Genomic DNA, 27,112 nt, shown 5'->3' with positions numbered 1-27,112 from the left:
GCAAGATATGGAAATTATAACTTAATACTTATTAAATAGAAACATCCGTGCTATAAAAATATTTGTTTAATTGCAAATAAAAAATCATAAAATTCAAACATTTTTGTTTTCGTAAAATACCAAACGAAAACCAATATTGTGGCCAAGGTACTAACTATAACCAACAAATAGGTAAAAAAAATAAATCTCAAAAAATAATCTGTCCTTTAACATTACCATCCACTTTTTAACTCTGCTCACAAAACCTCAATCCAAAACTACAGGGTTTCCGATAAATATAAAACCGACACCCCAAAAAATTTCAACCCTCGTCGTCGCTCCAAGTATCTTGTATAAGTAAGTCGGTTACACTGGTGCTAGGTAAGTTTGTTATTTGATTTATAGATGGATGTACTATGGTTGTTCTGTCGCTAGATTGGGGCGACCACACCAAAACGCTACATGTCTGGGCAGCAGTGTATAACTCCTAAAAATAGCCAGTAACTTAAATAAGCAAGTGTTAAAATTGTTACCTAAAAATGGACAAAGTTTAGAATCTAACACCGATTTTTTAAATAAAAAATGCTTTAGTACAAAATTTTTTATAAAAAACTAGTTGATTAAATCAATTTACCTGTGTTGAAGAATTAAATTCGCAGCATCGCACGTTACTAAAGTGGCCCGACAATCGCCTAATTAGTTTTCCGCCATAGATATCGTACATAAGCACGTGGCGACCACTAGGGACGAACAAGACTGACGACATCGGTCCACCGTTGTACTTGCTCATATGTAATGGTCGATGGATCGAATCATTTTCAACAAAGCCGTAGTTAATTAACGTATTTTGGCCTAAAATAATTTAAAATTTAAATATCTAGGAGCATTGCATTATTTACCAAAAAAAATTAGGAACTTAACTTTATTTCTTTGCCTACACTACATAAAACCCTATTTTGAAAAATGATAGTTTTAAATATTAACATTAGGCAGAAAAAAAAATCATAAAATTGATTATAAAATTCAACCAACAATTACAATAAAACAATGGTATACCCACATAAGGATATCCTATCATTAAATAAACCCATTAATTTAAACCTACCCGAGCACATATCCCACAAACGTATCCTATCGTCTGTTCCGTATGAAATAAGGCAACGACCGTCTTGATTGTACATCAAACTGTTGACACTGCCAGTATGCGCCGTGTGAGCTAAAATATTAAAACTTAAATTAAAAATTGTTTGACTAAAGGCTTGCGCAAAAAATAATACTTTGTTGTAAAATATGTCTTTAAGATTTAAAATCTACATTTAAAATAAAATAATATGCTCTTAATAATTCCTTTTTATATTGAATAAATTGTCTATCTTTTTATCAAATATGTTAGGGGTTATTTTTACATTTAAAAACAAAAATGGTTAGATATTTTTTTTCTTATTCAAATTAAATAAAGTTTATAAATCATAGCCAAATTTACCTGCTTTTGAACTAGCAGTCGAATCTCCATTATGGTGATCAAAATCAAATAATTTTGCCCTTGCTTTTCGAACATCCCACACCAGAATCCGATTGTCTTCGCTGTGTAAAAATTGTAAGGTTTTTAAAAAGTGACATGACGGTATTTAAAGATGCTTGTCTCTCGTCGGCCTGTAGGCAAAGCCCACAGCTTCTGGTATTTTTGCTCGCCGTCAGTGAGCGTGTCACGACAAGCTGAAAGATTTACCTGTGGGCTGGCAAGAAATTTTCGATAAAAACCGCGCGAATTTTTGATTTTTCTTAAAAAGAGCGGCCAGTTTAACACGGTAATAAAAATTTTGACAAACGACCATTTTTATTACTTTTATTTATTCTTGCTGACAATGTTTAATGAAAACGAACGTAAAATGTAACTATCACTAAGCATCCGTAAAGAAGAGAGAAAGAGAGCAAGTAAGGAAAGATCTAAAAGTAATTTGACGACTTTTGGTATGACTCCAAGTAAATGATTAACCGGAGAGCTATTTTATGAACGGCGCTAGTTTAAAATAAAGATAGTAAACGCTAACAGATAACCTCATGCTAGAACACGCCTTATGCAAACATAGATGGCCCACATTAACAATATATCGCAAACAAACCACGATGGCATAAAACTTATAGCGTGGCCTTATTTAAAAACGCGCTGACCAATAGGAAGGCTACGAATTGGTCATCACCCAACGACTGAAAAATTAAACATCAATTGTTTTATAATGTATCACTTCGGCCTACGCAAATTGCTTGTTAGCCTACGCACTTTTAAGTTGGTTAATGCTTGTGAAACGCACTTGCATTAAGACTATGGTTTTCCGTATTGAATTGACTCGCTGTTATGCAATCTGAAATAAGCCAGCGCGCCATACAACTTATTTACAATACACCAGGAAGTAGCGTATTAAATAGCAGTTTCTTATGACAATATTCCTTACGCTTTAACACAGAACACAATTTTATCATTACATAAAAAGCTATTTGCAATATAACCTATAAGAATTCTTAAACTAAAGATGCTGTAATCGGCTCGACAGTTTGTAGGTAACAAACCCAAGCTGTTAAAATATGTTTAAAAACAGCCTGAAATTTGATTTACCTATGGACTGGCTACCATGTGTTATACTTGTAATGCATTTAATCCGCCCGGCATACAATCAGGGCAAATCTTGTGGCTGACCTGTACTACCTTCAATAACAGCCTTAAAAACGACTGTCTTAAAGTCGGACTTCACTAAAATATATAAATATACTTATTCTTTAAAATCTGTTTTTACTGATATTTTAAACCTATTAAATAATTTCAAATACACTTTTTAAATTAACAGTTGTAGCTATATTGCCTGTCTTAATACTTACTTGAAGAACTGAAAAACTTACTGTAAAATTCCCGTTTGAAATGATCTATTTTGGCTTTATTTTTACCGCGTAAACTAAACTAGTTTTACTTCCTTGTGCCTCAGCTGCATTGTGTTGCGTTTCGTTCGCCATGATTCATAGCATGAGCCTGGTTTCAATATAAGCACGGTCACCTTTGCCTGCCAGTAATATAAGCAAACAGGAAATCAGGTTTGCAAAAGGGAATATAAATTCTGTAAATTACTCTTCTACCTATTCCTTGCACTAAAAAGCCAACTTCAGTTTTGATTAAGTTAATAACTAACATTAACATACACTGGTTGTTTAAGTTAAACTAGTGTAAACCATTGAATTCTCATCTTACAATCTATACAATAGCATAATAAATTTGTTTGTAATTTTTATAATAGCTATATACATTAGGTCTTACTAAACTTTTAATAACCTAACTTGCAACGCATTTTGATCAACAAAACTACTGATCTTTTTTATTTCAAACTAGAAAATACCGAAAAGTGTCAAAGTTTAGACTACTAGCTCGGACAAAAACTACCCTCCAATGAAGAATATCTTTCGTTGTCTATCCTTCTTTAATGAATACCGCAAAACCGAGCCTGGTAAATATAGGCAAGGCCGCCAATAAGCTATATATGCGTCCGTATAACACAGTTTAAGTAACAGAGAAAAAACGCTAAGCAAAGACAAGTTAATGATTAGCGAGCTCGTTTGCTTGTTTAGCGTAAATCGTATCTTCGAAAAATGTTGCGTTTTTTATATTGGAAAATGAATTGCTATTTTTAATAGTAATACATTTATATTAAAAAAATGTATTTAATGAATTTTTTTTTTAATAAAATTTTAAATAATCATTAAAATGTACTGGGAAAGTACGGTTAAAAAATAACTAAAATAAAACAATATTTTAACAATAAAATTACACTTACCTTCCACTAGCTAATATATATTCATCTTTTGGAGACCATTTGACATAAAGAACATTATTCTCATGGCCTGAAAAAATCAAATATTTTTAAAATTAAATAATATCACCCAAGCCCTTGGTAAGTTCAAATAGAAAAAAAACTTAATTAAAAAGATTCAACAGATATGTCACGCAGTTTAACAATACAAGGAAAATGAAATATACAAAGTCAATAAAAGGACAAAATTAATACTTTCATTTTTATAAGTTACACAAGAAAACAAAACTAGTACAAATATATTTCTTCAAGGCAAATTTGAAGAAGACCACACCTCTATTTACCCGAAAGCTTCTTATAATTCAAAAAAGACAAAAAGTAATCCTCGAAAATAGTACAATAAAAAGTGTTTTTATTCCATCAACTGATTAACGACATTTCGCCAATATCGTCCCATAGTGGTCCAATGAAAAGGTTACATTAAACTTTAGTTAGTATCAAATAGAGATACCGATTACTGGTTAACGACGGTTCAACAAACATATTAATCCTAGTATGTTAAAGAAACCAAACTAAAAGACATAGGCACCAATACTATACCAATGCTAGGCAGGCAAAATGGAGCAAAAATTGCAGTTTTTTGACAATCAAACGATAGCCAAATCAAAACTAATGGCAAATAATTATACCAATTAAAAAAAACTAAATATAGATATCTAGTTCCCTACTTTAAGTTAGGCCTAGAGAATTAAGAAAACTTTATGTTAAATTTTGTGGCTATATGCATTCCATATGTTGCCTATGATTTATTACAAATGCTACAAAGAGTCAAGAAAGCAAACACATTTCTGGCATGTGTGCGTAAAAACAAACAAAATCAACCTGTAATAGTTTTTTTCGTTGATTCAGGCAACTAGAATATCCGCATAAAACGTCGTTTCATTTTCACAGATTTACGATCCGTAAACAGAAGTTAGAAAGCAAACAACGTTTTATTCGTCTTAAAAGAAACAAACATTATCAGGTTAAACATTTGGAAAGATATTAAATCAAATGCGACCGTACTTTACAACCATCGTGGAATTTTGAGCAGAGTAGTTACGCAAAAACAACTACATTTAAAAATTAACGTTTAAATTTTGGCGGTAAATATTACCGATAAAATTAAAAAAAAACTTTTCCAAAAAAAAGTTGTTAACAATGCATTGTTTTACTAAATTGGGCTAAAATTGACAATTACATAATGGAATTTCCTATTTAGTCATTCTGTTGGCCATACTTATCCTCAATACATTTAAAAACGGGGGGATTTTGTAAATAAATACAATAGTATAGACCTATAACAATAGCTAATAATAAACAAACAACAAACTTATTACACTAGCTGATATTCAAACGATATAAAAAAATAGAAAAAAATAATTTTTAAAACAACACTAAAATATTGTAAAAAATATATTAAATAAATAATGAATAAATATAAAAAAGTATTACCACAACGTAGCCTTTCAACTTGACTAAACAAATATTTTAACATAGTTTTTACATTTACACAGATTTCAAATTGCTACGCAAATAAATAAAACTAAATATTTACCTTTTAAAATATGTGAAGTTGATCCTGACCTCATATCAGCTAACCTTACGTGCGAGGCAGAAGCAGCTGTTTATTAAAAAATAAATATTATTAATTTTTTTAATAAAATTACTAATCTAGTAACTTATGAATAATAATTTTTAATGAATTATACTTTAATTTACAAAATTTATCAAAACAATTATGTAATTATATATTAAAAAAAATTATGTAATCAAAAATTATCTGCATTTTGTAGTAGTTTTATTAAAGCATGTTTGTTATAGCTGCTTACCTGCTATAAGTGAATGTTGGTTTGATATTGTAGAAATATGATGGTTGTAAATTGGATTTTTTATGTCCATTGTTTCAGCTGGCTGAAAAATACAATATTATATTTATTTATTCTTGATATAGAAAGGCCAAGTTTGCAGCCCAATCATAAGGTAACATTTTTTGCCTTAACCTAGTCAAGGGTTGATTTTAACAGTTTGGGATTTTTTTGTATTTTTTAGCCCAAAAGTCATTATACTGAGTGGTTTAAGGCCCCAAGAGGTAGGGGATCACAGCCATCTCTTATATGGTTAAGTCAAGTGTTCTACTATTACACTTAACCAATAAAAAATCTCAAACAAATTTTTAATTTTTTTAAAATTTTACTTTTAAACGATTGGTGTCCCAAACTTTAATAGTTCCATCAAACGAACTAGTTACAAACATACCGGTGTCATGAGGATACCATTGAACATAATTTACTGCTTTTTTGTGCATAAATTTAAAGTGTCTTTCTTTCCTAGAAAAATATAATATTTGTAAACAAAATTAAATAGATTTTCTAAAGTTAACTTTGTCATGGTGAATAGTAAAAAAATTTCAAGGATGTGCTTGAACTGCATTAAAATACATAGCAAAAATTGTAAAATAAATTGTTATGCTAACAGTCTAAAAAATATATATACAAAACATACATATATATATATATACAGTCTGTAATATTTAAAAATTATTTACTTTAACATTTTATCTAGCTACCAAATTTATTTTATATAAAGGCACATTTTTTTAGAAATTTTTTTTTATTTTAAATTAATTAAACTTTATATAAAAATATTTTAACCTACAAGCTACATGACTAACCCACCAACTGAAGCAACTTGTGGGATTTGAAATTTGGTTTGAATATTATTGCTTAAATTCCAGGTATCATAAATACAAATTTTTCGATCAGCACCACTTGAAATTAAACTGTCAAAACAAGGAATTTATTAAAAGGTATTTTCTATATTAAAGCCTTTATTTTTTTGAATAATACTTAACCAAAAAAAAAATGAAATACCTTTTTGTGAATATTTAAAACAAAAATACAAGGTTTTAATAACAGTTTTTTATATACTATCAGTAAAAAAATATTTATCTAATAAAATTCAATAGTATGTGTTTAAGATTTTAACTACTTAAAATTAATAAACAATATCGGGTACTAATATTTTTACAAACTTAAACTTACTATCTGTTTTCATTAGTTTCTAATTGCATAGATGATACACCAGCATCATGTGAATATTGGACATGTTTTTCAGATACTGTAAGACTAAAATCAAATAAAAAATTCAAATATTAAATTTTTGAAGTATATTAAAAACAGTAATTTTATATATTAACACAGTAAATGTAGATTGATTGCTTAAAATTTTGCAGTAAGTCAGTGGGTGTATTAACCCTAGTTACTTTTTATTCGGAGCTTTGTGCCTGACAGAAAAATCGTCTAATTTTAAAATAACAAATTGTTATTATTTTGAAACGTAATATTTTTATTAAATTAACTTACTTTAAAATACGATTGTATTCGAAACTTCGATGTAATGAAACGACGTCATATTCTCCTATTTGCAATGAATGCAACACAGAAAGAAATGACATTTTTATTAACTTTAATTTCGAGAAAGTGTGGAATTTTCAAAATTAATCACAGTAACATACTTGCAACGTGCAAATGTTTTGAAGTTCAACTGCAAGAGGTGTTATAACCGATTTACGTTCAACGGGTTAGCAATAGAGCTTTTAACTTTTTAATGTTTATTTGTCCTCGTAGTAGGCGTAGCGTTTTTACAGTTTAAATATAGAATATTAGACATTAACTCAGACTTAAGTTGCCTTTAAAGTTTAAATATTATTGACCCTTTATACTAAATATAGCGCAATTTATTTTAAAAAGAATTTAATTTTGTGCATTTTTATTCGCAATTTCTGAATAACATAACGTGAATAACTTTTCAACTTAAAAAAAAGAAATTACTCAAAAAAAAACAAACTAATATATAGCCAGCAAGTACAGATAGGCAAACAAAAGAATTTGGCAAACTGTCCATTTCAAAAAAAGACAGTAAAGAAATAAAACAAATTATTTTTAATTAACAATTTTAATTTTTAATGTTATTTTTGTTAAATTTTGTACTTTCTAATAGAACAAACTAGTGAAATCAAGTAACAATAGCCAAAATATAGTATAAACTTTAATTATAGGGTGATTATTAAAAAAACTACACCAAAAAACATAACAATAGCACTTTCTTATTTTACTAAATAGACTCAGATTCTGGAATAAAATATAAAACAATTAAAAACACAATAAGGTGAAGGCAATAAACACATAAATGAAACTTGAGAATTATTATACACTAACATAACAGTCAATTACAAAAAATATTAGCAGCAAAATTACCATCTAATAATTATTCACTTTGTTTAAACTATATTACAAGCAGAACTTTGCCTGCTGAAATAAAAAAAAAAATAAGTGCATTTAAAATAAGGTTGCCAGGATTTACCAAAAGTATATTGCAAACCGTCAAAAAATTAGTGATAATTCAAGTTTTGCACTCTACTGCCTCTTAAATTTTGTTTTACACATGACACTGGTATTCTGAGTGTTGTATCTAATGTCAGGTTATGGGGGATAAGTGAGTTATGTGCGTAATGCAGGACTAGGTCGCTGAGTGAAGAGTGTAAGTTGAATGGCTCTGCGAAGCCGTAACCATCACTCGTTTTTTCTATAAGGCAATGATGTACTTGGCCATTTGCTCTGTAAAATTTACAAAAAATTAAATGTAGTTAAAGAAAAAAATTAGGAATTTTAATTTGCATAAAAAAATTTAAAATAGTTAAAATGACTGTTTTTTTTTTTGCTATATTGATCAACCAAATCTTGTATTGCTATTTAAATTTTAATATAATAATGATAAATGCCTAATAATTACTATTCTGATTGCATTTTAAAGATTGTGTCTTGTGCCTCAAGGTTGCTATGACTTAAAAAGCATTGGGAATCAAACCCAAGACCTCATGTTATGAGACCCTGGATATAAACCTTAAAAGTTAGTTACACAAATTGTTAACAAAATTATTCTTACACTAATGAGCATGCATATGGGGCATCGGCGGCTGTGTGTTGTCGACGCGGTCTGATCAGGAAAGTGCCAGTCTCAGTGTCGGATAAAGCATATTCTGCCTCTTTTCTGTTAATCATAATATTTTTAATAAATATTTTTGCTATTTAAATCTCAAAAACATGTTCTATATAAACAGTTGTTAACTTGGCAAATTTTATATGTATGTCTATAGCCTTAAAAAAAATGCCGTTTGTGGAGCTCTGATAAATCTATTCAAATGGGTAAAAATGCAGCCTTTAGGGCAAGTGTTTAATTAGCATTCTTTAAAAACAATATAAATTCACTTTAAATAGACTAAAAAAAGTTTTAAAAATTTTTTTTGTTAAAAAAAAAAAAACAGTTTTATTGACCTTCCATAAGTTGGGAAAAACCAATTTTCCTCGATACAGTGTTCTGGATATTGTGCCTGAAAGTTAATGCTGTCAGGTCGATGATATATACTCCCCATCTCATCATCCTCATCATCTAGTTGGAGGTTGCGATTGATCTGCTCATCCGAGATGTGGAGAGACTTGATGTACCTGTGGAGGAAGATTTAAAAAAAATAATTTTTTGAGTAAATTTTTGAATAAATAAATATAACAATTTTTTTAAAATAGAATTCTAAAATGACTTACAGTATTTTGGCATCCCTTAATTTCTTGTAACGATAAGATTCAGCTTTGCTGGCATTAAGTTCAGTGTCAATTCTTCTATTTTCCATTACATCTTCATTTAATTGATTTTTAAGGTTATCAAGTTGACCCATAATGTCTCTTAACCTTGCTTGCATTTTACGAAAATTTTCGACAAGTCTGAAAAAAAAAGAAAAAAATATTTTAAGATAAAAAAATGCTATAGTTAAATTCAATATTTAATAAAGTAAGGCCATATGTTGCTTTTTTCAACAGAAAATACGTTGAATATTTTTTTTGGGGGGTGAGGGCCTGGGGTAATTTTTTTTAAACTGTTATAACCTCTGTTCTTCTCTAGTGCCTTTAGCTTGATCTACATAAATATTAACAGTTGAACATTGCTCTTGGAACATCTTAATTGTTTCTTCATAAGCAGCTATCGCCGTTCTTTTAATTTGAATTTCCTAAAAAAAATTAATATATAATTTAAAATAATAAAAATACAAAAAAAATTATTAAAAACAAAAAAAATATTTTGCAAAATTTATAATAAAATTTTTAAAATTATTTATGTTTGACATGCTGAAGTGAAATTAAATTAAAAATAACTGCAGAAATCTTTACTTGCTAGGATGATATCACTATTTTATTGACATTTAAGACAAAATAAATAAAATACTGATATAAAATCTTAAATAAATATAACCATTGCGTAGGACATTTGTTGACCTTTGTTAATTTACTTTCGTTTTCATCATAAGTTAAATTAAATTTTATCATTATGGTGTAAAAATAAAAATATATCTACCTGTTGCCTAGTCGCGAAATTTTTGTAAATATCTTGGTATTCGCTACTTGCTCGAACAAATAAGTTGTCAGCGTTTCGTAATGAGGTCCATAATTCGTCCATCGATTGGCCAGGTACTATAGGTTGTTCTACGATTTGCTGTAAAAATATTAGTAAAATAAATATAGTAAAATTTTCGAATTTTTTAGTTCTAAAAAAAGTTATATTTTGATATACTGTATATACATTTTAAGCTATAATTTGTGTTAAAAAATATAACTTTAATATTACAGTGTTAAAAAAGCAATAATAAAGAAAATTAAATATTAAATTTTTTTTTAAAAATTGTTCCTAAAAAATATTACTTTTTATATATTGACAACTATAGAAAAAAATTATACAAAAAATGGACATAAATATTAGGTAATACACATTCGTTTGTTAGAAATTAAGCCTGGTATATTTGATACATAAACGAATGATGACTAAATTTGACCTAGAACATTCATTTCCTTGCTAAAAGTAAAATTTATATTTACAAACATAATACTCAATTCAAGTTTTAACCAACTGACAGGAAGCCATGGTGATATCATAAAGTGCCTTTGTTAGCACTGGAGAATAACATTTCATATTCAAAAAATTTTTATAGAACCAGTACAAAGTTTGAAAATTTCTATTAACAATTACAAAAAATCTGGCTTAAAACCCATGCAATGAATTTTGTGTATATTAATATATTATATCAAGCAAAAATTCATAACAATAAAGCAATACTGGCATGAGATCCTTGGTTTGATCTCCACTGCTCTTATGTTGTAGCACCCTTAAGCAAAGAGCTATAAACAGTATGTACTCCTACTGAGCCAACACTCAATTAGCAGCTTATACTTATCCATAATATCCCAAACTTCCTGATGCAAGTTAAGTATGGGGTAACAGATGTTACTCTATGATTCAGTCATAAAGTCGACCTTCCCACAACAAAGATAAAAAAAAATACAACACCAAATAATAATAACTACTAAAATTATCAAACTTTAAACAATGTTATAATTTGATAAATACAATTTTAAAACAAAAACATCTTAAATTGATTGTATACCTGTCTTATTGCAGGATATTTAAGTGTAGTGGTTAAATCAGGGTTGTAACGAATTAATGACTCGGTTCTGTAATTATTGACCAGTTGAACGACAGAAGAAAATTGGTAGGGATCCGAAAACCCGTAAGAACCATTTCGATTACATATTCTGATCAGCTTATTGCTTCCACCTACATTAAAAGAGAAGGAAGTATTAAAATAGTTATTTAGATATGTAAACAAAACACTAAGTAGCAGGTGTTTCTTAATTGAAAAATTTTAAGAACATTGTATTATTTTATTATTACTACATTTTTTATATCCCAATTAAAAATACCTAAGGTTATATTATACTGTGTTTATAGAAAGCCGTTTAATTATTAACATTTACAAGGTGAAAAAAACCACAAACCAAGGTACAAATATTACTAGTTTAATAATACGTAAGTAGTTACAATTCGTAAGTAATAAAAATATTAAATCCAAATTTGTAAACATTATATATATATATTACTTATAACAGCAAAGCAACCTTTTAATTCATACAACAACAAAAAATAACTTATAAAGTGGGTCTCTCATTAATGTTAATTATTAAAACAAAGTTGTTATCAAAAACTAACACACTTACCCATTCTTAATGTAAGAGTGTACTCCCCGGTTTTGTTAGTTGAATCACGTACAAGAAAAGTGCCATCAGGTTCGTCGGCTAATTTTGAGTTCACTTCATCTCTTGTAACATCCCCCCAATACCATTCCTGATCCTTAGTAATTAATATAAAAATATTAAAATCATAAATTTTTTAGATTGAACAGTTAAATGCAATACTATATTATTTAAGGTCGGCTTCACAGCTATAATGTAGGATAACATTTACCCAGTCTTAAATTGCTATTGTCAGTTTGAAATAATATTGATTTTAATTGCTTAAAAATTGATTTGCCGTTGGTTTTTTTTTTCGACAAGAGTTTAAATGTTCATGTGGGCAATACAGCATAAGCTAAGCAAAAAATCTTAAAAAACTTACTTTTAAACTGGCAGTTGGTATGGGCAAAACTGGTTGATTGTCATTAACAATTTGACCCCGAAGTGTTACATAATTTGACCTTTAGACAAAAATTAATCTATTTCATATAACTTTTACATGATAAAAAAAAAATAAAAATAAATAAACCAATAGCTGTACTTATTTATCATTACTTTTAGTCATAAAGCAATGATTGTAAAAAATTTTTGCATAAAAAAAAAATTTGCATACTTAAAAAATTACAATAAATTCAGTTTATTATAAAAATTCATTTTACCCAGTCGCCATTGTTCCATGTCTAGGGGGTACACTAGGGGGTTTATCCACAACATCCTCTGATATTACTTCAAGTTGTGGGGGTACAGGGGGTGGGGCATAATTTGAAACGGGGCCAACTGATCTTAAATATCTCACAAACTGAGATGGTACGTAACCAGATACGTTGGTGCGCTGGTTAGTACCATATAACCAATCCTCTGGTTCTTCTTCAGTTCCCTGGTTTAATTAATTTCAAATGACCATTAACTTTTTACGTTTTTACTTTATCCTCAATATAACAATATTTCTATATTGCTGGAATTTTAAATAGATGTCAAAAGTAGCATCATTTTTTTTAAATAAATAACATTAATGTAGAAATTTACTGGTAAAATTGTATTAAACATCGTCAATTTAACTAATTTAAGTTACAAAATTTTATATATATATCTTACCTTAAATTCAAAAACATATGGTTTCTTTACGAATATTATATCATTTTTTAAACAAGGAATGCATTTCAATAAATCTGTTGGAGACCAATCCGATTCTATCTCATATTCTGTGCCTAAATTTGTAACTAAAAAATTATAATAAGTATAAAAATATACATACCTATACAGCTATATAATTTCATAAAAAGATTCTGCTTTGTAAGCAATCTATTTTAAGTTAAAAAACTTACCTGATCTTTGTTGATGTGGCCACATTATTACTTTATTCACGAGAACATTGAATTAAAAAAATAATTTTATTGTGATGTTGGTCTGTTGGTTTGGTTTTTGAATTTTTTCCTTTGTCAAACGCCAATCAAAATTTAAATAAAGTTACTAAATAATCGTAACACGGGTTGACATATTACTTTAAATCTAACCTTAACACAATAAGTATACTAAGTTATTGTCTATATTTAAAAATGTGCGCTAAAATCTTTAAAAATAACCCCTTAATTAATCTTTTTTATTTGCAGGCGTTTTATATCCTGGTTGATGCAGAGTAAAGAAACAGAGTTTTTGACTGACTGCCTACAGTCATGCATTTTATTTTTTGACTTATCCTCTCTAGGGCATTTTAACAACCGTTGTGCTGATTTTTATTTCTATTCCCAATATTAATTATCTTAAAACGGTAAAATTTATAAAAATTAATGTTGTAAACCAGACAATGATTGGTCATTTTTTATACCATTTCTCAAGAAAATTACCAAAAGTCGAATATCGGGTTAATTTAGAAAATGAAACTCTTAAAATTTATTTTACAAGTTATAATAACAAAATACACAAAAATACTACAAAAAAATTTCTTTTAAATTGATACAATACTTTAATTAGCCTAATAACCAAGTAATATATAACAAGTCATTGAAACAAGATGCTTAAATATTCGATTTGAAACCTGATACTGTAGCATTCCGTCGCGTGTACAAAACATGGAAATGTTAACAAAGAACCTTGTACTAAACCAGCAGACTAAATTGACAAACATATTCGTGATACATTTAGGAAGGCAGAGTATTTCTTTTTCTTTTAATAAGCCGTAGTATCTGATTTCGTACGAGTAAACTAGAAAACAGTCGGATAAAGGAGATATATGTTGTGGCCTAAAAAGATGAAAGGTAGTGGCTTATTAGACAGTGCTGTGTCATCGAAATATTTACAGTTGAATAACTAATCAAAGTTAGACTTGACTAATTAAAGTAAGTTTTATGATGGTAGTTTAACATTATATCAAACAAGCTTTTGTTATTTTTTGTTAACAGGTGTTTACCTTTTGTTTAGACTAAACGTGATTTAAAAAAGTAAAAAAGCTTTTAAAATCAACGGTTTTGGTTAAATATTTTTGTTGAATAACTTCCTAATTCGTAGTCATGGTTCGACTTTCTAAACAAAAGCAGGAGAAGTTGGAGAATATAATGAATTTGGTGCAGGAATTAGGCGTAGATCGGGTTTTACAAAGACTTCGACAAACTAAAATGATGAGCAAAGAAGTACTAGACGATATGAGGGTAATACATTCTATTTAAATGACAAAGTCAATTATTTTGCATGGCCTGTCAGCCAAAGTTGTAACCATTTAACTTGATGAGCTTTTATAGTTAACATTTCATTTATATTGTTTTGTTACAGGAATGGGAAACCGATTACGAAAAACGCGTTGCCTTGCTTGGGTTTTTGGTCGCCCCTGAAGGAAAGAGAGCGTTTGGCGCCCTTTTTGAACTCGCCAAAGTTCACGAAGAGCAAGTCAAATTGCAAGAAGAGCAAGAAAGAATAAGACAAGTAAAAAAATAATCCTAAAAAGTCTAATTTTTAAGACTACAGTGTTTATTACTAAGGTTTATTATCCAGAGTTAGTTATTAGAAATTCAATAAATTCGTTTCGGACATTGTGAAGTTGTTGCGCAACACATAATACAATTGGCTATTATCCTATTACGCACATTCTATTGTTGCGTGTATCAGTTTATTAAGTGGACTATACACTTACTCGAAGAATCTGATATCTTATAATCACAGGGCTAGCACACACTAAACAAACTTTTAAAGCCACGCTAAGGTATATATAAGGTATAACTAAAAATTCCATAGGCCCATCAACACGCCCTAAATCTTATGAATGTTATACATCATATAAATTAAACACATTTTACAGCTTTTTTCTTGTATTTTAAATGATATACACTAATGAACAGGAACAACTGGCACAGCACCCTCAAGTTCAAGATCGTAAAAACGTTCACTACGGCGCGTCGCCAAGACAACAGAATGCACGTGGTGGTGCTTCTAATATGAAAAACAAACTCAGAGCTCAGATGACTAAAAAAAGGGAAGTAACACCGGCGCCCGCACAAACTAATAATACACCCACGGCAAATGGAACAACGCAAAATCAAGGGCAAGTTTAAATTAAAAAAAAGACAAAAACTAAAGGCTGTTAATGTGCCTATTTTGACTGATTTTTCTATTTTTTAATCATCTATAACAAAGTGGGATTTGTTTTTATAGAAAAACTAAAAAGGGTCCGAAGAAAAAGGATGACAAGGAAGATCCTCTTCTGGAAGAAGCTGCTAGAACGATACAGGAAGCAGAGAGGGTGGAAAAAGAGAAGAAGAGACTGGAAGCGTATCGCAGCCAACTTGCTGCCAGCGAGGCAAATGAAACCGCAAGCAATGCAAGTGGACAAAGGTATTATTAATTTTAGTTGTAGTATTGTATAATTGTCAAAATGTTGGCCCTAATAATTGTAAGCAGCTCTTCTTACAATAAATGTTGGTTAAATTATAGAAGTCCTAGAAAGACTCCAACTCCGGTCCCACCTTCAGAAACACTTCCCGCGGCTTCTCCAACAACTACAAAGAAGATGGAAGAAGCGGCACCACCTACAAGTAAAACATTAAGTAGCTATTTAACACTAAAGCATATTAAGCTAGTTGAATTTTGACATTTGATATCAATTATAATTTACAGCTGAAAAAAACAAACCACATAAAAGTGGAGATAAAGTTGTTAAAAAGGGAAGCGAGGGAGGAAGTAAGCACAAGGAAGGTAAAACTAAACAGGATAATACACAAACTACGAAGGCATCACCTGATATCAAACGAAGTAAAGCAGAAAAGAGCTCTCCTCTGGTTAAGCGAGATAAGCAAAGTGTTTCTGATCCGCCGGAGAATACCAAGGAAGAGGTAAGGGAGGATGGGCACTGGGGTAGAGTTCCCGCCGTTGAAGAGGATGAGGAGGAAGATGACCTGGAGGAGAATGGTGAGAATTCAGAGAAGAAAAAAGACGCGGGTGAAAATGATGAACAAAGAAATGTTGAGATCACTATTCAGGATGCAATGTCGTCTGAAGGAAACAACTTAACGCACCAGAACTCGATGTCCTGCGATAACGTAAATAATACAACTTGTCGTATCTGAATAAAATTTAAATATAACTTTACTGTTGTTTAAAAGTAAACCTTGTAATTATAGTTATCAGAAGATGATTCATCACAATCCAAGTTTCCACCACATAGACAACTTTGCGACGAACTGTTAATAGTAAATACACAGCTTTGTTCAATAGTTTAATAATAATTTAAAAGATGATTTATAGAGCTATTAGTTTCAATAATGGATCATTAGTAATTTAATGTTGCAATGAACACAGAAAAATATTAAGGCCATTTATATTTTACAGCTATACAATGAAGTAGTCAAGTTCGACTCGCTCAGTCATTTACAAACCGACAAACTGGTTGTCGAATGGAAAATGTTACGGTCAGAACATCAAGACATTCAAACTGAACGGGAATCGCAACATAAGATTATCCAGGACATAAAAGAGCAATACAAGAAATTGGAGCAGGAAAAGGAGAGAATGAGTAAAGAAAAAGACAAGTAATATTACATTTTGCCTTTTTCTTTTTTTCCTAAACAGTGTTTAAAATAAATTAAAAACATTGACTTAACCGAATCAAAGTTTATTAAATAACTAAGAACTAATTTATCTTTTATTTTACCAGATACGTTTTCAAGGAGTTTGAACTGCAACAAAAACTACAAGAATTACATCAAAAACATAAATCCTTGAAAGAAGATCACGATACTTTGCGACAGGGAAATTATCAAGTAAATTAAATCCACTTTTTCTAGTACAACACATCTTAAAATAATTTAAAAGTTAAACGTTTATGATACAAATTTTAAAAAATATTGTCATAATTTAAATATATTTATTATCAGATACAACAGAACGCCAAAAAAGCTAACAAGCTTCACCAAGAAATGAAACGAAAAATTGTTAAACTAGAATCAAAAATAAAGTCCATGGACAAAGTTACAGTCCGTAAAGGAACGCAGACTGATGATCATCAGGACAAAGTAAGTTAATTTAGGAAGAATTATAGTTTGCCAAGGCTGACATTACTATACAAAAATTAATATAAATTTAATTATAGGATGTTTACGAAGCATTGAGAATGGCTGAAGAAAATTTGTCCGCATCACAAACTGAGCTGCATACTGTTACTGCAAAACTGAAATCTTTATCACAAGAGGTTTGTAAATAGTCAACCAGTAAACTGTAGGCTACACAAATTTACATGTAACATTTTTAACCAATATTTACTTAAAATGATTTAGGTGGATGAACTTAAAAAGCAAGTTAACATAAAAGGGAGAGAAATTAATAAGAGAGAACGGAAGAGCAAAAAGGAAGAAGAGCACATTCGTTTGGTCTCTCGTGAAAGAGATGCAATGGAAACTAAATTGCGCAAAATAACCGAACAAATGGAGTATTACAAAGGATTAATGGAATCTAAGTAAATATTAAACATATATTTAAATGGGTTACGTTATAAAAATTGAATATGCGCAATTTGGTTACAATTTTTGTTTTTTGCTTTCTTAGGGTCTAATTTTGCTTCTTTTAATTTACAGAGGCAAACCTAATTCAAAGAAAATGCCAGAAAAAAAAGAAATCAAGGTACAACGTTGTGCTAGTGGTAGACACGTGTTAGTCAAATCAGTCTCCTCCTTGAATACCAGCAATTCACATTACCATCATCACGAAATAGAGGCTGACGAACGTTCGCAGTCTCGTACCAGTCGATCCGGTGGCAGTGTAAAATCTCAGCCCCGGACACCAAGACAGGTTCCTGGTGAAAAACCAACTAGCACTGCCCGTAAATCGTCCTTAACTGGTGCTAGTAAGGTTAACGGGACTACCTCAGAGTCTAGCAAAACAGTAAATGGCGCAGGTGATTCAAAATCTAAAACCCAATCAAATACCTATACCTCAAACAGTTCTAATTTAAAGAAATCAGAAACTTCAAACTCAAAACATACTGAAAACAATGGTAATAGTGACGTCACCAAGTCAAAAACCGCGTCATCGAGTAAAACCAAAAATGTCAACAACGACAATACTGGTAACAGTAATTCCGCTAAAGAAAAGACACAAGTTAAACCTGAAAAGAAAGCGGTTAATTCTGTATCTAATAAACCTTCTGAAACACCGAAAACTAAAGTTTCAACCTCAAAAGACAGCAGTGAAACACCATCGACCAAAAGTTAAACCAAAAAACTATACCTTATTAACAACATTTTTTTTTGATAAAACTATCAAAATAGAGCTTTAAAATTACAGATTATGGTGTGCAACATTACTTGTATTGCGACCATATTACGACCACCGATTTTTTGATTAATAGTATTCTAAGTAACTAGTCAAAATTGCTGTTTAAAAATGTTGTACTAAATTTCAACGACACCCCTAATATTTTATTGTTATATGAAAATTTATTTCTATTATATGGAAATTTATCTTACAATATAGTGTATTTCGTAACAGTTCATTCAATTATGACGCTTTTCAAAATACATTTTCATTAAAAAAATCCCAAATAAGAAAATTGTAAGCATAGGCATAAGTTAAAAAGATATTAAAAATGGGGCCTAAAATATTTCAAGCACCTAGCACAAGGCTAAGGAATGTAGGACACAAAGTCCCCAGCGTGGTAGCTATAATCCACAACTTAAACTGCTCGAAATATAGAAACCATATAATCATGGCTCTAATAGGCGGTGGATGTATTGTATTTACTATTGTTGTGACCGTCTCTTTCGTTTCAACTATGACTGAAGAAAATAAAAAAGGTAAAAATAAATCTAATAATTAGTATATTAAAAAATAAAAACATTTTTTTTCTTTTTTTAGAAAAGTTTAAACTTAAATATGATAAACCGTTTGAAGCTGAGCTTTTAAATTCAACAAGTGAAATTTACATACAAGAAGAACAAAATGTTAAAACAGATGTAAGAAAAATTAACATTATTCTAACTAACTTGAATATCAGTATTTTTAGTTAATTTAGTTACCAATAACAGCACCACTTTTTTTATTTAAAAATATTAAGGCCACTTACTTACCGATAATATAGCTCTTTAAAAAATGTAGTTATTAAAAATTTAACATGCGAATTCCGATTTATTGACTTCTAGTATTTCTGTTTACAAAATAAATTATTATGTTTTTAGATTACCAACTTTTTAACAAATCAGCTACCTGAAGTTAACAGTGCTGCAACATCTAACCAAAACCTTAACGTAACTATTTACTCATTTCGAAATGAAAGTACAATAGTTGTATTCGGCGTGGGGTCAATGATATACAGTACCTCAGAAATAAGAAATGCTGTCTTGAAATTGAATACTGGTAGAAATGTAACTATAAGCGGTGCTCAAGTGTTATCTTTAACTAATATTACGTGAAATAAACTGAATTTTTTTATTTTTTTTTAAAAGTAACTTACAAAATTAAGTCCCTAAAATGTCAACAACGAAAATTATTTTTTTTAGAAAGCAAAAATACCTTTTTTTTGTAAATTTTGGTAAGCTTTTACGATGAATGAAAGTGTACAAAATTTTGCTTTTTGCATAAAATATATATGGATCTGCCAGTATAATAAAACACATTAAAAACATTACATACTTAACAAATTATCAATTTAAACAAAAATTGGAACATATACAATACAAAAATAAAAGCTATTAAATGATTGTGCTATAGTACACCTATATATAATAAAATATATTTTACTAAATCAGCAGATTGTATTTAAAAATGAACACTATATTATTTAAGCATATTTTATGTAGTATTTTTAAGTACTATATAAATATATACCTGTTGCATAAATATATTTTAACTTAAAAAAATACACAAAAATATGAATATACTTTTTGAAACGTTTTTAAATATAAAAACAATAAAATAAAATATTGCAAACAGTCCTTTAAAATAAACAAATTTAAACCAAGTGTTATAGAAAAAGAAAACATAAAAAATTTACAAAACTAAACCTATTTTTAAAAATATTCTAAAATTGAAACTTTACGACTTTCAAAATTTAAAATTAAAATTATGATGTCACATTATTCACCGGCGTTAAATTCTTACGCAGATATTGAACAAGACAATTATACACGTGGCAATGCAAATCATTCAGTCCGGCTATGTCGCAAGTTACATAGGATACTAACTTTGGGTTGGTTTCATTATAATACAAAATCTAATAAAAAAAAATTAAATAAATTTGATAAAGATTGATTTTGATTTTATAGCGTGCCAGTAAAAAAAAATGGGAGCATTTGGAATCGAACTCACGTCCTCAAGTATTAAAACAGTCGATTTTACCACTTTTTACTAAAGCGTAAAATTGGACAAAAATGACAAATTAGTAAAAATTGATCTTACCTCTTTGCAAATTCCACTTTCGTGGCGTAGAAAAAATCCAGCGCACGCAATTTCAGTTCGAGAATAGTCGGCTGTGATTGGTACCTGCTCATGCGTGACAGACCTAATCGCTACTTTGTACGGGTCACTAAAAATTAAAAAAAATTAAATTTTTTTTTTTTTTTTAATTTTGCTGGGTTATATTATAATTATTTAAATATTAAGATAATAAGATTTTAAGTTACCTTTCAGACGTAGGTTTACGATGAGATACTAGTATAACAAAATCGTTGGGAGTCTTTGAGGTAGGATCGAACCCTCGCATTGTTGTATGATAAATTGAATCCTCTTCGCCCACTTTTACTACTGATTTACACGAACTAAAAAAAGACAAAAAAATTAAAAAAAGGTTAAATTTTTTTCTGATTTTACAAATTTGAAAAAAGAGCTCCAAAAAAAATTCCAAAAGTTCCAAATAAAAAAATAAGGTCTTAAAAAATAGAAGTCTAAAATAAAGCTCAAAAATTAGTAGTCAGCATAAAATTAAGTCAAAAGTTTGACCAATAATCCTAATTTTAACTAAGCCTTGTAGTACAAATATAAAAATAACATTAAAAAAATTCTAATTTACATTGTTAATGGATCCCATATAGCTCTCTTATGTGGATTTTTCATAACATCAAAAACATCTTCAACCGCGTAATTCTCAATTAATTTCAACGAAACTTTAAAACTTAAGACCCCGTCTTCTTCTCTAGTCGATAAAGTTATCTGAAAATTAAAAAAAAAATAAATAAATAAATTGCAAAATTTATTTTTAGAAAGTAAACACCTACATTGTCCGTATTAGCTGCAACGTGCCAGTTAGTTTTATTTGCCAGCCTACTTAAGGTCTTAATATTCCCATAACAAATATAAAGAGCATTTGCAGTTGTCCATTTTACTGATAACCTCTCCTGTCTTCGTAACGATAAAATATAACGACGATCTAACCGAATTTTTCGGCGAGCAGCAGCCTCATGTTGGCGCCGAGAGCCATCCTAAAAAACAAAAATTTAAAGAATTTTATACACAAAGTACTAATTTTAGGGTACTGGGTTCGATCCCCACTGCTTCCATGTCAAAATGGTAGCCTAAATCGGGGTACCAAACCCTAGGTAAAAGTCAGTAAAATTTTTTTTTTTAATTTGGTAAATTTGCATACCAATGGTTCTGGGGCGAACACTGGTAGAGAATTATTATTAGAAGAAGAAGAAGACTCTCTTTTTTCGTAAGTGAGAAAGGCACTGTTGATATGACGCCGTGCTCCGATTTTCCCGTTATCGTATCTGTAAGCTTCAACCCGTACTCCGACCTCTAAACTAAAATAAAAGAAAAATATATTTTTCAAAACAAAATAAAAAAATAATAATTTTGCTATGTAGCCATGTTTAAGATAGGCACCATCACAATTACTTTTCCAAAGCCTCTAGAAACTAACCAAAATTCAAAAAACAGGCAATTATAGGCTTAGTTTAGTCAAGCGGAATAAAGTACAAAAAACATCCAAAAATTATTCTAAAAAATATTTTTTTTAACAACATCAAAATATTGACTTGTTAAATATAATAAACTTAACGATACAACTTTACAAACGTCACTTATATGTGTAAATTATTAATCATCGCCAATAAAACGTCAACTAATAAACATTAACTAATCAACACATAAAGTTTATTATTAATTTAACAACCTGTCGTCAGTGTTATTTAAATGACCTGGGGTTATTATGAAGTTGACCTGGTATTACCTTACAAAGTTTTATTAACGAAAGGTAAAAGCACATAAAGTGAAAAATAACTAATAACAAAATGGACATAGTTTTTAATATTAAAAGACAAAAAATGTGCAATTTTAATGTCCTTAGAAAATTTCCCAATAAGAAAATCCGCCCTTTGCATCAGTTTAAAATTATTTTCTGTTTTACCGAAATATTGTATACATAATAAGTTAATTAGTAAAATATTAACTTACCTGTTTTGAAAAACGTTGTTAACGATTGATGACAAAACGATTCGATCGCCAACCGTGCTGGGTCCGCGAAAATAAACCATGTCAACTGATCTTAGTATAGGGATACCATGCCACGTTCGTCTAACATGATAAAATTTATTTTTAACGTTTTTTTTGCATATATAAATCCCTATGTGCGGAAGCTACTTTTCAGTTAATACACGAAATAACATGGATTTACTGGCAGCGTGGTGTAGTGGTCAGAACATTTGGGTTTACTTACATAAGGTCCTAGGTTCGATCCTTATTGCCCTTATGCTGTAGCGCCCTTGAGTAAGGAACTATAAACAGTATAAAAGCTAACACTTATTCAGCAGTTTAATTATCGGGCAATTTTAATGTAGTATGACCCTAGGGCACTTCAACACTAAATCAGTGGATATACACATCTAAAACTTAATTAAAATGTATAAATATATTACCCCGCTGATATTGAAGCTACTGTTTCCATCCAAGCCATAATCTGACCTCCAAAAGTGTTTCCATGGTGATTTGCATGTTGGGGTAACACTAGTTCCACACTCTCCACCCTGTTTACATTAAAATATGGCAGTATTACCAAAGATTACAATAGTAACATAAGTTTAATGCAATTTTTTACTCGGAGCGTGGCGTAGTGGTCAAAACACTTGGCTTCACTACATGAGGTTTTGAGTTCGATTCAACTGCTCCCATGCTGTAGTGCCCTTTAGTAAGGTGCTTTAAACGTTATGTTCTCCTGCAGAGCCAATACCTAACTATAAGGCAATTATAATTTATAATATCCAAAACTGTTGAATGCAACTAACTCGAGACTGGGTCGAGGTAACTGATGTTACTCTATGTTTAGGTCATGAAGTCGACCTTTCCACATCAAAGATAAATAAATAAAAAAAAACTTACTTGGTTTTGGAACCTTGGATGCAATCGTTAAAGAATTTATTTTCGTTTTGGGATAAAGGGTTAGGTGAAGGTGATCTAACTGGGCTTAATTTATATTCTTTCAGTATTGTTGACATAGTCTTTGCATGGCTAATTCGAACCTAAAATTTCAAAAATAGAATATCGTATATAAAGAAGACACCACAAAATTGTGGAATAGGTCAATATAATAGGTAAATAAAAACCAGATAAGCACACTTAACTTTATTTGCTTATAGCATTGGTTGATTAGGAAAACAATTTTATAACATGGGTAAGTAAACCAAAAATTAAGATAAATATTTACCATGCTATGGTTTTTGTTGGAGGAAATTTTAAATTTAATAAAAATAGATGTGAGTTTTAAGCATATTGCAATTTTATTTAAAATAATGTTTACTGACTTTTCTGCGCTCACTTGCAAGTGAAAAACAAGCTTCTTCATCGTGCGACATACATTGTAATGTAGGAAGGGCAACCTAAGTAAAATGCAAAAAAAAATTTAAAAATAAAAAAATATCATTTAAAAAAAATAAAAAATAAGGACGAAAACACACAAGAATTTGTTATTAGTGAAAAATAGTTAATTGTGAACAGTGACTTATTGTTATTTTACTTTTTTTACCTTTTTTCCTTGTGAATCAAGTGCCACAAATGTCATAAACGCTTCGCAAATTGGTTTAATTTCTTTTTGATCAAAACTCTCGCAACAAACAGTAACACCAACCTTTAAAAAACAAAAAATTTTTAATTTAAAATTATAAATAGTGAAAACTAAAAAATCCAAACAAAAAAGGCCTAATAATTTCAATATTTGTGATAATTGCATAATTCTTTAAATTTTATTAAAAAAACAATTATAATAAATAATTTTATCCCCACCTCCATGCTTGTGTTAAAAGCTCGGTTAACTTGAGCCTTCAAGCTTAACACTTGTCCAAGTTCAACCTCTCTCTCAAATGTTAAATCATCCACTGATACCGTTACACATGGATGCCCTGCAAGCCTTTCAGCTGAAACAATGTTAATTGAATCAATGTATATATATACCTTATGCAAATTTTTTTCTGATGATAAAAAATTGAAAGTTGTTGAAAAATTTAAAAAAATACATGGGTATTTATTTAATTTTATCGGGGATTATATAGACATACTTTCATATTACTTAACATTAAAAATTATACAAAGTGATAATCATTAAAAATAAAGATAACTTATAAAGAAAAAAAAACAATTATATTTTACATTCAACATTAAATATTTATAAAGGTAAGTATATGACTTCACATTTAACAGCTATTTAAACTCAATGCTTTAAAATAGTGTTACCTGATAGACAAGCACAGATGTCTACCCATTTTAGAAGTTGTCCTCCTTCTAAGAGGTTATATTTGTTAACATGTATGGATTGAATAACCTTAAATAATAAAAGTTAGCACTTATTTCATTTAAATTTATACACGTACATACGTTTAAATTTAATTATAACCCAAATAATAAAAAACATAATTTTAAATTTATTTTACAAACAATGCATGTATTGAAAAAAATTGAAAACTACTTTAATAAGAAATTGTATATAACAAATTTTTATTTTTTTGAAATTTAAACATAACAATTATTTTAATTTTAAAGAGTATTAAAAGATAACAACACCTGACTCATGCATATTAAAGTACAAGCTGGTGAAAATGCCTCTGGTTGACTTTCTATCCTTATTTGGGACTTTTCGATTTTGGCCTAAAATAAAAAAGGCCTATTTTTTATCAATATGGCAAAAATTTTTATGGAATTTAGCCGGCTACTTTGTTTTGACAGAACCTTCTTATTTGCTTAGTGGTTGTTTTTTAACCAAATTAGCAAACATACTTTAGATAACAGATAGCTCACTTAACCACTATGTAACTTAAGTTAAAAGTAATTAAAGTCATATTTTTTCAAATATTTTATAAAAAATTTATTTAACATCCAAGACAAATTTGAATTGCACAATTTTAAAAATGCAAAAATTATTTTAAAAACAAAATTAATAAACTTACCTGTTTTTTGCCTCCATCCAAATTTTTGATCAGCTTACCTAGCATAGCGTCTGTCATATATGCTACAGTGAACATTAGAATTGCTTCAAGCCCTAGGCACCAAACCAAATTTAACTACTTATTTACATGCGCGTAAAACCAGTCGTGCGATACAACGTGCCTGACGTACGCAGTGCAGTTATATTGGATAATTATAATAACGTTACAATTTACGTAAATTTTAATCAGCAGATTTCGTAGAATTCATCAATCTTTCAAAGTCCAGTTTATTTTAATGCAAAGTATAATGAGATTTGGTCTTTTACTGCAAACAACACTTACATATAGTTTAATAAATCGATACGACTTTACTACGACACACGTTTAGCCTGTTTATTTGTTTTTAATCGCTGTGCGGTACTTCCCCCAATATGCTGTTTTTGAAAGTCATTGATCAAGTACGCCAACCACCGGTAAAAATATATAGCAAGGCGAGAAAACTGGGGGGGTAAGAGGTTAAATTTTATGCAATATAGTATTTTTGATACATTTTAAATTACACGTCACGAATCCCTCACACATCACAGTTTTACACCATTACTTAATAATATTTAAAACCCTTTACTTTAAAGGGAAAAGGAAAAAGTATTTTTCACAAAATTGATATGCCAATTTTTTTAATTTATGACTTATTCAAGAACGAGTGATAAAAAAAATTTAAATATATTGGAAAAAATATAAGCTATAAAAGAAAAATAATTTTTTTAGCAGCGTGTATATTTACATTTACAAACAAAGGTTTATTGATTAGCATAAAATCCCACAATTTATTTACTTGGACTTCCATTTTTCATGATAGTGATCAACTGTTATTTCGTTCCCCACACAGTACATTAAATTTATTTTAATTATGACATTTGTGTTGTTTTTCGTAAGTAGCAAAACAAAACACAGTGACCACGTTATTGTAAAAACACGTGACTTATGAATAAGCAAGCAGAGGCAAAACTTTACGTTACTAGTTTTGTGTGTGTGTACAGCCGGATGTTTTGACAATTTGATGCTTTATGACGTAAAAAAGAGCTCCTACCTACAAATCAACAGGTCCAAAATATCGCTTTATTAACTTATAAGAGAAACTTAAACAATCAATAAAGTTTCAAAACGTGCTGGAAAGTTAGAATTACTGAACACACATCCCTTTTTAGATCACGATTGTTTGTTATTTCGTCTTAAGTGTAAACAATAGATTTGGCAAAACATTAGGCTGATATGTCATGACTAGATCAGCCAAGATTAATTAAAAACATTAGTTTAACAGTCTTGGACTTGCTTTTTCTGCTACATTTGCAGCTAAAAC

At 29.5% G+C, this 27,112-nt stretch overlaps 4 protein-coding genes across 5 annotated transcripts; 1 reads left to right on the top strand and 3 right to left on the bottom strand.

Annotated features, from left to right (window-relative positions):
• Positions 1–57: 57 nt before the first annotated feature.
• LOC145745326 (DNA excision repair protein ERCC-8-like) lies at positions 58–7,328 on the bottom strand. Its single transcript, XM_082563364.1, has 11 exons — positions 7,178–7,328; positions 6,857–6,940; positions 6,487–6,594; positions 6,010–6,142; positions 5,645–5,726; positions 5,371–5,436; positions 3,798–3,864; positions 1,463–1,563; positions 1,085–1,195; positions 614–831; positions 58–466 (listed from the first exon to the last, which is right to left on the bottom strand). Exons 1-11 carry the CDS (start codon positions 7,267–7,269, stop codon positions 302–304), a joined length of 1,227 nt encoding a protein of 408 aa, XP_082419490.1. The 5' UTR covers positions 7,270–7,328; the 3' UTR covers positions 58–301.
• Positions 7,329–7,572: 244 nt separating this feature from the next.
• LOC145744793 (phosphatidylinositol 3-kinase regulatory subunit gamma-like) lies at positions 7,573–13,452 on the bottom strand. Of its 2 annotated transcripts, none has more exons than XM_082562740.1 (12): positions 13,255–13,452; positions 13,025–13,149; positions 12,589–12,806; positions 12,312–12,390; positions 11,915–12,047; positions 11,305–11,474; positions 10,221–10,358; positions 9,755–9,876; positions 9,416–9,592; positions 9,149–9,319; positions 8,760–8,864; positions 7,573–8,431 (listed from the first exon to the last, which is right to left on the bottom strand). In XM_082562740.1, the coding sequence occupies exons 1-12, from the start codon at positions 13,277–13,279 to the stop codon at positions 8,206–8,208; spliced, it is 1,689 nt and encodes a 562-aa protein (XP_082418866.1). In that variant the 5' UTR covers positions 13,280–13,452; the 3' UTR covers positions 7,573–8,205. The 2 variants fall into 2 exon arrangements, with proteins under 2 accessions (XP_082418866.1, XP_082418867.1); XM_082562741.1 differs by having other exon boundaries at positions 13,025–13,137.
• A 915-nt stretch (positions 13,453–14,367) lies between these two features.
• On the top strand, positions 14,368–19,116 carry LOC145745419 (uncharacterized). The gene is made up of 13 exons (XM_082563492.1): positions 14,368–14,574; positions 14,696–14,845; positions 15,259–15,465; positions 15,585–15,751; positions 15,851–15,951; positions 16,034–16,455; positions 16,537–16,605; positions 16,745–16,944; positions 17,070–17,175; positions 17,290–17,427; positions 17,505–17,603; positions 17,689–17,867; positions 17,986–19,116. The coding sequence occupies exons 1-13, from the start codon at positions 14,437–14,439 to the stop codon at positions 18,620–18,622; spliced, it is 2,613 nt and encodes an 870-aa protein (XP_082419618.1). The 5' UTR covers positions 14,368–14,436; the 3' UTR covers positions 18,623–19,116.
• Positions 19,117–20,027: 911 nt separating this feature from the next.
• LOC145745269 (acetyl-coenzyme A thioesterase-like) lies at positions 20,028–25,852 on the bottom strand. Its single transcript, XM_082563289.1, has 15 exons — positions 25,774–25,852; positions 25,391–25,474; positions 25,064–25,151; positions 24,617–24,747; positions 24,360–24,461; positions 24,139–24,213; positions 23,717–23,856; positions 23,257–23,364; positions 22,796–22,915; positions 21,987–22,143; positions 21,619–21,822; positions 21,414–21,553; positions 21,028–21,162; positions 20,804–20,930; positions 20,028–20,618 (listed from the first exon to the last, which is right to left on the bottom strand). The coding sequence occupies exons 1-15, from the start codon at positions 25,846–25,848 to the stop codon at positions 20,469–20,471; spliced, it is 1,836 nt and encodes a 611-aa protein (XP_082419415.1). The 5' UTR covers positions 25,849–25,852; the 3' UTR covers positions 20,028–20,468.
• Between the last annotated feature and the right edge of the window lie 1,260 nt (positions 25,853–27,112).

This window comes from Corella eumyota, chromosome 3 (genome assembly GCF_963082875.1).
Source record: "Corella eumyota chromosome 3, kaCorEumy4.1, whole genome shotgun sequence".
NCBI classification, from domain to species: Eukaryota; Metazoa; Chordata; class Ascidiacea; order Phlebobranchia; family Corellidae; genus Corella; species Corella eumyota.
This window is presented reverse-complemented; position numbering and strand designations above follow the sequence as displayed.